Raw genomic sequence first — 12426 nt, 5'->3', positions numbered from 1 at the left:
GTGCATAATCCATAGAGCAGTAGGCCATTTGCCAAGATAGAGCCACAAATATTCATCAGTAATTCTGATAATGCAAGTTTTTGGATTTTTTTTCTTAAAGAAAATCAAGTGAGCTCTGAGGAATAGTACTAGTCCAGTTCCTTTCACTGAACATCTAAGCTGGCGAACTTAGCAGCAGACCATTTTTCTTATGAATGGCTGTTAAACATAGAGTAAAATCTACCTTTCTTGCCACTGAACTGTATTTGCTGGAAAAGGCCCATTGTTCAAGGCTATCAAAATCCTTCTGAACCTTGAGTCTGTTTCTGAGGTGTTAGCAATCCCCCCCAGCTTTGTGTCACTGCAGATTTGTTGGACATCCCTTATATAAGCAATTATGAAAATATTGACAATCACCAGGTCCAGGACAGAACCTCAAGTATGCTGCATATTTCTTTCCAAGTAAGTTAGATAAGATAGGATAGATAACCTTTATTGTCATTTTTTTTACTGTTCTCAAAACTATACACATACATAACATACATTGTTGTTGTTAATTGCGAAGTCGTGTCCGACCCATCGTGACCCCATGGACAACGTTCCTCCAGATCTTTCTGTCCTCTACCATCTTCTGTAGTCCATTTAAGTTCACACCTACTGCTTCAGTGACTCCGTCCAGCCATCTCATTCTCTGTTGCCCCCTTCTTCTATTGCCCTCAATCTTTCCAAGCATTAGGCCCTTCTCCAGTGAGTCCTTCCTTCTCATTAGGTGGCAAAGTATTTGAGTTTCAACTTCAGGATCTGGCCTTCTAAAGAGCAGTCGGGGTTGATCTCTTCTAGGACTGACCGGTTTGAATGCCTTGCAGTCCAAGGGACTCGCAGGAGTCTTCTCCTATACAACATACGTATATACCTACACCCTTACATACAAATATTAATCACCGTCCATATTGAATATATAGCATTGAACCAATAAGGACCATTCACTGAATATGGTTGTTCAACCAACTGAATCTATCTGGCCTCCTTCCTTCATCCCACAGCAGACAGCCAAGAAGAAGTAGTTTAAGTGGCTGGTCATTCAACAGGGATTCTTCTTCTGGAGAAGCTGCTCAGAAGTCAGAAGAAGAGTGGGCCTGCATTCTCTGCACTCTAATAAACAAGCCTTCTATGAAAATATGTGATGCATGCCTGACTCCACGGCCCAAAGGTATTATAGGCTTTATGATTGCCTATTTGCGTCACTATGTAATGCAACTCCAATAACCTAAAGATTACTTTTATTCTCATACGTAAGGTGTGTAATATGAATTAACATAGTAAGGTTTCAGTTCTATATTGTTTTCTCTGATAGTTCTGTTTGAAATTATGTATCAATGGACACATATATCATTAATTTGCTGTTTGTGCAGCTCCATATTATTTACTGTTGATATATATTTTCTTTTTGCTGCAAATGCTTTCTAATATGTATGTACTGCACTTTGCATTTTTTATTACAACAAACTTTGGTCCAACATTACTGCTATTCTACATGCCATTAGCAACATGAAGTTCGTATTGTTAATTTTAATTAACAATAAAATGGCAAATGTCTTCTTATGGATCTTGTAAAAGAGCAGCATAGGGATATAATCCTGTCTCTTGAGAAAGGAAGAAAATTTAGAAGAAATTCTCTTTGAAACAAACCATGATGGGGAAAAATAAGAAATCGTGAGCTGAGACTTGTGCTTAAAATCTGAATTATAAACCCAGGCACTTTAGGGAACAATTGTTTGCGTTAAAATTGAATGTTATTTTTATAACTCAAATCTATACTTTCACAGCCGTTCTATGATCCTCTGCTGAATGAATTATTGAGTTGAACCTTCTGTACTTTTTGTGGGTCTCAGCACTTCCTGAATTGCCAAACCAAATGTTTCATACATTTGAAAAGGAATACATTTGCAGGGAGAAAATATTTCCTTTTATAGCTAGAAGGGGCCATTGCTGTATTTCACTTTATTGATATTTCCCGGATACTAGAGTCTGCGCACTGAGAAATGTTTAAACCTAGCAATAAAATATTTGAGATTCTAAATTTCAATCCATAAAATGCTTAAGATTCTGGAGCACAGAGATTCTGAAGCATTGAGATTCTCAGTGGAGATATGTTCAGACTGCCATTTGTAGTATATCCCACTCTCTTCGCAATAGCTGTGTTCAATATTGCCTTCCACTACCTGGGGCAGTATTCAGCAATAGTCTTAAGCTTCTAATCTTCAAAGCACGCACTCCTTTTTTACTCTGATTTTGCTTCGTCTACTTTCTTCTATGAGTTTTTTCCTTTAGCTTTTTTTTTTTTAGCTTATTCTTTTCTTTCCAAAGTTTTAAATGCCAAGTCATTTACTTTAAGATCCTTTGTTTAAAACATGTTACCTTTTTTATTCGTGTATTTCCAATTAGATTCTTTCCAGCTTTTTCTTACTACTATAGGTGACTTTCTTTCTGCCTTAGTAGTGCTGAAGTAGTTTGTGGGCCTCAAGAAGAATGCTTCTAATGATGAATGCTGTTGGGAAAGCATTTGATAAGGAATAAGCAATTTTGTGTTTGTGGTCATCAGTCCATCACAAATTCCTCATCAGAAATCTCTTCCAAGAAACCCCTAAGTTAGATTAAAAAATTATTTGAAAATTATAAATTATAAATAAAAAGTTGGCATGCTGTGAAGCACATATAGTCTAGCATTTTTATCTTAAAGAAGAACTCTTGACCTCATACTGTATTGGCATTTTTTAATAGAATAGTGGATAATCAGAAAGGTCATGTTGGATGGTATACATAGGTAATGTAGACCCATGAAAAGAAAAAGATCTTTGGAAGTGCTCTGGGCACACTTGATGTACTTGTCAATATTTTTTCAAGGAAGGTATGTCTTTTCCTGGGTTTGCAAAGCAGCCAGATAGTCCCATGGAAATATGTGTTGGAATTAAGGAGATATTTAGGAAATGACCTCAGGGTACAATGATTTTGTCTCTTCCTGTTATTGCCTTCTTTAACTTAAACATGTATTTTTCCATGTCTGCAAATAAAGCAGGAAAAAAATGCAGATTCTTTCAAAACGGTCCTTACGGAATTGGCAGGTGCAAGCCAAACACCTAAGTATTTTTTTTCTGCTATAGACTCAAATAGCTTCATGTCTCTGATCAGGGGTGTCAAACTGCCGGCCTGCAGGCCGAATGGCAAAACTGGCATGGCAAAACTGCGCCCACCCCATTGCCGGCAATGGGAAAAAAGTCACGATACATCGTGACACGTCACGTGACGTTGTGAGTTTGACATCCTTGCTCTAGATAATGTGAAGCATTGGGAGTCAATCACGAGGAATGGCTTCACTATTTGCCTATGAACCAAAAGGAGTTTGTGAATGGTAGGTGTCTGATGAATAGGTTGTCTTCTGACATACTTTTGGTATTCTAAATGTGCCCCAGCAGCCCACTCAATTATCCCTGATTTAAGCTGTTGCATAAAAACAACAATGTAATATGTTATTACTGGTAAAATTATTAAATTAAAATTATTTCATAGAATCCATTTAAAAATGTAGTAAAAATGCTTCTGATTTACATATGTAATACTTAAAGATATTACAGAAGGCATTCACAACTGAATTTATAAAATCCAATGACTGGCATGAGAAAAAAATGCTGATTCAGTCTTTTTGTAGTTAATTCAGTGTTGGGAGTAAGAGCCTTAAGGACTTATCCATTTTGTATTTGTATCAGCTGCAAAGTAAGTTCTTGATTATCCTTTCTTAGTTCATTCTTTAGCCAGCCTCAGGAATCTAAAGGTTTTAATCCCTTCAGAAAACCAAATTCATCAATTAAATTATCCTCTATAATTTATGTGCCCAGCTGGTGATCTAGAAGCTGAAGCAAACACTATGCAACAAAGGCACTACAGCTTAGGGCTTTAGAACAAAATCACAATAATGCTCTTTTCATTCTTGCATTCCAATTGAGTGCCTGCCATTTGAAGACTTCTTTACAGTGTTTCAATAAAGGAACTTTATCCCCTTCCCCACCCCCACTAAATAGCATTCAGTATATTTTAAGATATTGCATGTCAAAACACTTTGCTCAGTGCTTATAATTAATATATCTTACCTTTATTCTTACAAACATTTATCTTGCTTTCCCTTTGCTTCTTAGTTGATTAGCAGTTGTTAAATTCAGCTTTGTACAAGAAAAGACCAAAAAAACCTGCTACTAAGATTAATATCATTTCTCATGCCTTCAATTCACTTAATGTCTATTGGGATGTTCATGACCATAATAGTGGACTGCTCTTCTTTAATACATATCTTCATATAAATGGGAATAAGCATTTCTACGCAGAATTATGACTATAACTATTTCTGTATTGCTACAGTAGATTACTTGGACTATCAGGATCATAAATTGAAGCACTATGTAGCATATTATTGCTGGAGTAACACAATTTAGGGAGACATGGAAACAATTGATTTATTAATACTAACTAGGATATTTTTATCTTTAAAAAATAGGAAAAAATGGAGGTTTAACAACAGATAATGGTTCCTTAGTCAAATATCCATGTAACAACTTTGGAAAATCAAGAGTGGAAATTAAGATAAATAGGAAGACGGTATTTGGGACAGCAACTCTAGTACTGACAGATTTTGCTGGTAAAGACATTCTACTGGAACATAACAGAAGTGAAAGTCAAACTCCAGATGGAGGCTCTCTGCATGATCCTTTGAGAAACAATTTTAACAGTACCAACCCTTATGAAGTAAATTCATCAATACCTTTTCCCTATCAACATAATTCTTTAAAGCCAGCATCAAAGAAGCAGAAAATTGATTGTTCAACCTCATCTGTTGGAAGCCTTACTGAGAAAGTTGTAAACAGGTTTGTTAAGTTCAATTACATATTGGGTAAAATTGTTCATATGAAAAACTATTTGTTTGTATTATATTTTTTCTTTGAAACATGCAATATTACTTATATTTTGGCAGATACCGGTTCATGAAACAACTTTGTAGCTGTATCCTACAGCTCTGTAGGCTTGTGTTCGAGGCAGCTTATTAGATTCAAAGAAATGATTAAAAATGATGCAGAAAGTTTAAAGTATATACAGTATATATCTGGGATGTACTTGTAAAACAAAAACATTTGAAAAATATTTGAAATCTGCAGTCACCAATCACTTAATAAAGAAGCAGTAAGGGAGAACAGAGTTGGTAGGCATAATGGAAGGAAAAAGAGGAGTTGTAGCCTTACCTCCTTCTTAAAATGTAGAATAGTTCTGGCAAACTGACAGGAAATGCTGGACAAGAACCCTTGGAATAAAATAGTATTTTTAAAAATGCATTTCTATAACCTGTTTAATCTAAACAAATTGAAATTTTCAGGTTTCCAATAATAAATATTCTCGTACAGCAAATGCATAACTTTTGTATCTGCATACTGTTGGCCAACAGCCTTATTTAAGATAACTTGGTCCCTCTTGGAGAAAGAGAAACTAGAGGAACCTCTACATGGTTCCATAGAGGAATATTCTAGACAGCTCGTGAATCTGTTCACAGCTGGTCTCCAGCTGTGCAATTTCCCCTCAGATTCCTGAATGTCAAGGAAAGTAGGGACATTTTACACAGGCAACATCAGTAGAATTCTTGTTATTCATGCAAAGTTGAGAATCTGGGTGAACAGGGCAAGCATTGATTGCACTGTTGTAGCTTTCACAAGATATCTAAAAAAGGTTCCAAGTTCCCTCCCAAGTTCTATAGCATAAAATTTGCTCATATTTTGGTTCAGTAGTGTTCCCATGGAATAGAAAAAGGTTGCTTCTGAAATATTATTTGGTTAGGTATGGTGACCTTTAAATCTTGTACAGAACATTAAGTTAGGGTTGGAGTATTTGGTTTCTGAGTATGAACGTTTTTAATCTGTGGGTTTGTGTCCATTTCTTGTTAAGTCTCACTGACCTGTCTGGCCATATGTAAATGGCAGAAGGACGATGTTGCCAGGTAGTATAAATCATGTTGGGAAATGGACAGATGAATCAGTCCTTAATGGTATCACCGCAGATGAGAGATGGGAGAATGCAAAACTCAGCTGTTTAGTGTGAGCTTCAGTTTCCTAAGAATGATGAAAGATAAAAGAGCTACAGTAAAATAATAATAATTGTACTTTATGCTACTACCATTATTAGAGGCAGCCTTATAAGAGATAGCTGCTAGATGCCATAGTATGATTGGGGGCTGCATTTTACAGCATTTGTTAACAATATATACTGTAGGCCTTCTAATGGCATACAGGCTGCATTCAAGAAGCTTCAGCCAGCTGGGTCTAGAGAGAAAACTACATAAAAAACCATCAGGTCACAGTAATGCTGGGGAGAAATGCTGCTTACATATTAATGAACCCTAGAGTGAAATTATCTAATGCCTTTGAGCTTAACTAGTAACATACTTGCCAAAACCCCTGGCTGCTGCTAAACCTAAGAAACAAGAAGCAATCTAACCTTCCCATCCTCAAAAAAGGAAAAAAAATGGATCCAGGAAATTACAGACCTATCAGCCTGACCTCAATACCTGGGAAGATCCTGGAAAAGATAATCAAACAACGAATCAACGAACACCTAGAGGCAAACAAAGTCATTACTAAAAGCCAACATGGGTTTGTCAAAAATAGATCATGCCAGACAAATCTTATTGCATTCTTTGACCAAGTGACAAAATTAGTGGATCAGAGGAATGCTGTGGACATAATTTACTTGGACTTCAGTAAGGCATTTGATAAAGTAGATCACAACCTACTACTTGACAAGATAGAAAAATGTGGGGTAGACAGAACCACCACCAGATGGATCCGTAGCTGGCTGACCGGCCGTACTCAGCGAGTGGTCCTCAATGGAACTGCATCTATATGGAGGGAAGTGTGTAGTGGGGTGCCCCAGGGCTCTGTTCTGGGCCCAGTACTCTTCAACATCTTCATCAACGATTTGGATGAAGGGATAGATGGGGAACTCATCAAATTTGCAGATGACACCAAGCTGGCAGGAATAGCCAACACTCCAGAAGACAGGCTTAAGATACAGAAGGATCTGACAGACTTGAACACTGGGCACTAACTAACAAAATGAAATTCAATGGTGAAAAAAGCAAGGTTCTACATTTAGGCAAGAAAAACCAAATGCACAAGTACAGCATAGGTGGCACCATGCTCAATAGTAGTAACTGTGAGAGGGACCTCGGAGTCCTAGTAGACAATCACCTAAATATGAGCCAGCAGTGTGCTGCAGCTGCCAAAAAGGCCAACACAGTGCTAAGCTGCATTAACAGAGGGATAGAATCAAGATCACGTGAAGTATTAATACCACTCTTCAATGCCTTGGTAAGGCCACACTTGGAATACTGCATCCAGTTTTGGTCACCACGATGTAAAGAAGATGTTGAGACTCTAGAAAGAGTACAGAGAAGAGCAACAAAGATGATTAGGGGACTGGAGGCTAAAACATATAAGGAACGGTTGCTAGAATTGGGTATGTCTAGTTTAACGAAGAGAAGGACAAGGGGGGACATGATACAGTATTCCAATATCTCAGGGGCTGCCATAAAGAAGAGGGAATTAAGCTATTTTCCAAAGCACCTGAAGGCAGGACAAGAAGCAACGGGTGGAAACTAATCAAGGAGAGAAGCAACCTAGAACTAAGGAGAAACTTCCTGACATTGAGAACAATTAATCAGTGGAACAGCTTGCCTCCAGAAGCAGTAAATGCTCCAACACTGGAAGTTTTTAAGAAGAGACTGGACAGCCATTTGTCCGAAATGGTGTAGGGTTTCCTGCCCGAGCAGGGGGTTGGACTAGATGACCTCCAAGGTCCCTTCCAACTTTACTACTATTACTATTACTTGTTTAAACATTAACAGTCAAGGCAGATGCCTTTGTGCATTGTAAACAGATGCTATCCAGCTATTCTGGTGATGCTAACATCAGAGGAGAGCAAACTTTCCTATCACCTTCATAAAATACACTTTTCTGCTCTGCCAGTCAGACTTCTTCCTCTGTGGTATATGATGGGGATCATTAAAGTAGCTTTGATCAAAGAGCATGGAAAATTGTCTTGAAGCAGACAAGTAGATAGATATCCCCATGGTCTGGTCTAAGACACGTGTAATAACTTTCCAGAGGGGAAGAATATAATTGGAATGAATTGGTTTTCTAGTACATCTTGCTGTTGCCAATTCAGGATGCCTTTTAAACTACATGAAAGTACAAAATTTATGCTAGCAATGCCAGAACGGTGCAGTTTACGTTTTTTTAAAAAAGCAGCAAGAGAACTTTAAAAAAATGTGCTGCTTCCATTTCATTTCAATAGAATGGATTTTTGACATGGAGCCCTTCAATTTCATTTTAAAGAGAAAGTAAAGCAGATAAAATTGCTAGGTGCTCTCTTTGATCAGATGTATCATTTAAGCAGAAGAGTTTATATGGACTTTGGAGCTATGGTATTGAGACTGAAGATGCTGGTTTTGCTGTAACTAATCTTAATTTTATGCAGGTTTTTATCTTATTACCTGTCATTACAGAGCACCTCCAGATAATATGACAGATGGCTTTTGCACATTAAATGCTGGCAGTCCTCGCTGCAGTAAACACAGTCGCTTCTGTGTTCTTCGCATCGTGAGGAAAGACGGAGAAAACAAGGGCAGGCCATTTTATACTTGTCCTTTGCCAAGAGAAGCCCGGTGTAACTATTTTGAAGTATGCAAGCTTGTATAGTACCATACACCCTTGAAAAAGATAAATTGGTTTCTCAAACCACTGTGATTACTTATAAATTTCACTCTTTCTTTAATTTTAACATAGTGGAAAATGAATTGCTGTGATGATAGCTTTGTCTAAAGAAGTTCTCAGTGCATTTTGGGAAGAATAAATGGGTTCTCTGCCCTCTACTGAATTATATATATAAGCAATGAGACTGTTAGACTTTGAGTTAGTTGTTTACACTAAGGTTAAAAATAATACTGTTCTTTATAACAATATTTTATTATTTTAATTATCCTATTTCTATCTTGGGTTTCTTCCTTACCAATGTACCTCCCAGTTGTATTTGAGTGATTAAAAGGGGACTTTTGAAAATAATTATAGCATTTCATTTTATATTCTTTTAAAAACAATTGAAGTTCTAAAAACAAGTGACTTTGTGACTTTATTCTGTTGATGTACACTATCCTCTAAGTCAGGGTGTCAAACTGCCGGCCCATGAGCCAGATGTGTCACGCCAAAACCGTACCTATCCCATTGCTGGCAATGGGAAAAAAGTCACAATATGTCGTGACACGTCACGTGACGTTGCAAGTTTGACACCCGTGCTCTAAGCAAATTTAACTTTCTTTCTTGCCTAGCTAGTTTATTCTGAACATTTCATCTAAACCTATTGCTATGTTTTCTTCCTTCTTTTTAGGTGCTTTTTAGATTACTATTGTCAGGTAGTAACTTAATAATAGTACAGTAAGCAAAGACAAGGAGAAAAAAAACAATGAAACTTACAGCATTAGGCAAACACTATGAATACATTTACCATAATCAAAATGATTCAAACTCAGTGTGAGTGAATCAAACTCATATGTTCATACTTCCTTTAATCTTTTATGAGCTAGAAGGAATAACACTGTTAGGCAACATAAAGCAAGAACCTTCAAAGGAGACACAATTCTAGTGTAAGGATGCTTAATCAAGTGTGCAAAGATTCTGGGGCAAAATTAATGAAATAAAACAGCACAACTGAATCTGAGTTCATATTTTCTCTAATGACCTTGACAACATAAAATGAGTGCTGGTGTTTTTCTTGTATTTGTTCTCTTCCGTTCAGCTTTGATAATAGATTCTGTTCCACCATATGGTAACTAATGCAATGCAGTGTAATTTTGACCTTCAGATTTTCCAAGGGAGAGAGACATTAGAGTTTGGGGAAGTGAGATCTATTGCTTTGAAGTCATAAGCTATCAAGAGTTTTACTTGGATAAATTAAATCTGTGTTTCCTCCAAAAGTCAGATAAGACTTTTTTATAACTGTCCTCCCACAAAGTCAAACAAGTAAAGTTCAGCTAGTGGAGCAAACTGAATTTTAGAGAAAGTTGCTTAACTTGATTGCTGTTAGTCACCACCTACCTTGCAGAATTAAAGGGGAGTTTGTTGCTTCCCATCTAAAACAGGAATTTGGCTTCAGCATCTGGTGTTAACAGAAAATGATTTCTCTCTGCAGTGGGCAGACCTGCATTTTCCTTTCTGCAATCATGGGAAGCGCTGCATTATGAGGACGGTGCTGAAGATTGGCCCTAATAATGGAAAGAATTTCTTTGTGTGTCCTCTTGGGAAGGATAAACAGTGTGACTTCTTTCAATGGGCTGAAAACGGTCTAGGAATGAAGATTATCCCAGGATGCTGAGCTATTCATCTACACTGGACTATCTGGTGTTAATCTTCTCAAACTGTGTGTGCTATCCTGCTCTTCTGTAAGAGATATTTTAGGAGGGTTATGATCAAGTGGCATTTTGTGATTACAAATTCTTTTGTGTTAGATATTTGAACATTCTTTCTTGTATCCCACTTTGTATTTCTGCTATTTTCTGTTCCTTATTTGTTGCATTTTATCTAATACTAGAACATTTCAGAGTTAATATCTGAACAATACGTAGTCTTTTTCTTATCTTAGTTGTTCCCTCATAACACACCTATGTAAACTTGGATACCATTGTTCATTGTTTGCCCTTCAACTTTTTTTCTTCTTTGTCTTTACATAAAAATTTTATTTCAATGCATTTACTATGAATAGATTATAATACATTTTAATCAGTTATGAAAGATTAATATTTTCAATAAAATGTTTCAAATAGTGATGTTTGTTCTTAAGAATAAGCTATAAGATTGTTGTCAGAACAGAAAAAATAGTTTAGATTTATTTATTTACATAGCTGCCTATGCCACAGTTGTGACTGGTATACAGAGGTTTAAATAAATAAAAAACAGCAATTTCATATGCAACATAAACATCCTGAGAACTAATCAGAAATAACAGTAATACTAGTATAACATACATTCTGAATCTAAAAATCTACTCATTTTCCAACAGTGTAGACCAAAAACTGGGAGAGGAACTCCACCAAAAGGGCTGGTTTAACCTGGTTCAAATATTTGAGGGAACATCCAGATCTTTAATACCTTATGAAAGCCCAAATGTTTGGGGGGGGCTATCCAGATTCTGGGAGGACAGTGTGATGCATCAGGGGTGAATTTATGCTGAAGGTTCTTACAAAACTGATTTGAAAATAATAGACATTAATATGTAACATTAAATCAAATTCTGTTTTAAATAATAAGTTTAATCTGGTGCATAATTAGAAAATAAAGCTTAATTTCAGTATGATTATGTCATCTAAATTGTCATAAAAGCTGAAATTTTGTCTTTTTAAACCAAGAGGTAGATTTTATCTAAATTACATCAAAATCGTCATTATTTCAGTGGTGTTCTAATTAATGTTGAACTTCAAATCTATCATCTCATTCTTGGAAAACACAGGCTTAGTAAATGTGGCACCCATGGATACTGCTCTTGACATTCTGTAGCTTTTCATTCTACTGAATACATCTAACATCTAAAGCTGGAATATTCAAAGTGGGAAATATACTACCAAGCATCGAGCCTAACTTGGCTAAAAGAATGGTTGGAATTGAAAAATACCAGAATTTTAACAATAGAATGACATGACTTGCAAGCGGGGTGGCATGCATTCCTATGGGACAAAAATATAAAATACATAGATACTTTCAAAGACACATTGTTAGGAATGCATTGCTACAGACTTGGGAAAAAAATAAAACAAAAACATTATATAAGAATTCCAATGTTGTTATTCCCAACAGAAGCTCTGAAATACCCAAACCTACTGGATATAAATAAGATAATTAGATACAAGGAATTAGTAAACGAATAGGGAAATCTGAAAACAAAACAAGAATTGGAACAAGATATAGGCAGAGAGATTTATTGGTGGACATTTACACAAATTCAATCCAAATATACAGAGGACAAAAAATTATATGAAATACAAAAAGCTGCAAGAATTGGATAAAATTATACATGGAACAGAAATAAAATTAATTAGCAGTTTATACAAATACCTATTGAGATATAAAATGGAAGATGAAGTTGTCAAAGACACAATGATTAGATGGGAAAAATTTTTTGGATATAATATAGAATTGGAGAAATGGGAAAAAATATGGGAAATAAACATAAAATTGACTATGTCAGCGGCATTCAAGGAAAACCAGTTGAAGATGTTTTACAGATGGCATCTTCCATCAGCAAAGCTTGCCAAGATGTTCCAGAACAATTTGCCAACATGTTGGAAATGTAAAAAAAGTACATGGAAAA

General features: G+C 36.2%; 1 protein-coding gene across 4 annotated transcripts in view; it reads left to right on the top strand.

Moving 5' to 3' along the window:
• NEIL3 (nei like DNA glycosylase 3) overlaps positions 1-11834 on the top strand; it is a 40451-nt gene extending 28617 nt beyond the window's left edge. For 2 of the 4 annotated variants that reach the window (XM_039320653.1, XM_039320651.1), the window contains exons 6-9: positions 1023-1189; positions 4526-4892; positions 8576-8750; positions 10255-11834. In XM_039320653.1, the coding sequence (XP_039176587.1) occupies positions 1023-1189; positions 4526-4892; positions 8576-8750; positions 10255-10437 (892 nt within the window). In that variant the 3' untranslated portion in view covers positions 10438-11834. The remainder of the gene's footprint in view (positions 1-1022; positions 1190-4525; positions 4893-8575; positions 8751-10254) is intronic. The other 2 variants (XM_039320652.1, XM_039320650.1) reach the window with 2 other exon arrangements.
• Positions 11835-12426: the final 592 nt, after the last annotated feature.

The sequence above is a fragment of the Crotalus tigris genome, unplaced genomic scaffold (genome assembly GCF_016545835.1).
Source record: "Crotalus tigris isolate CLP2741 ecotype Arizona unplaced genomic scaffold, ASM1654583v1 scf7180000023675.2660513, whole genome shotgun sequence".
NCBI classification, from domain to species: Eukaryota; Metazoa; Chordata; class Lepidosauria; order Squamata; family Viperidae; genus Crotalus; species Crotalus tigris.
Note: the sequence above shows the minus strand (reverse complement) of the source record. Positions and strands in the feature narration are given on the sequence as shown.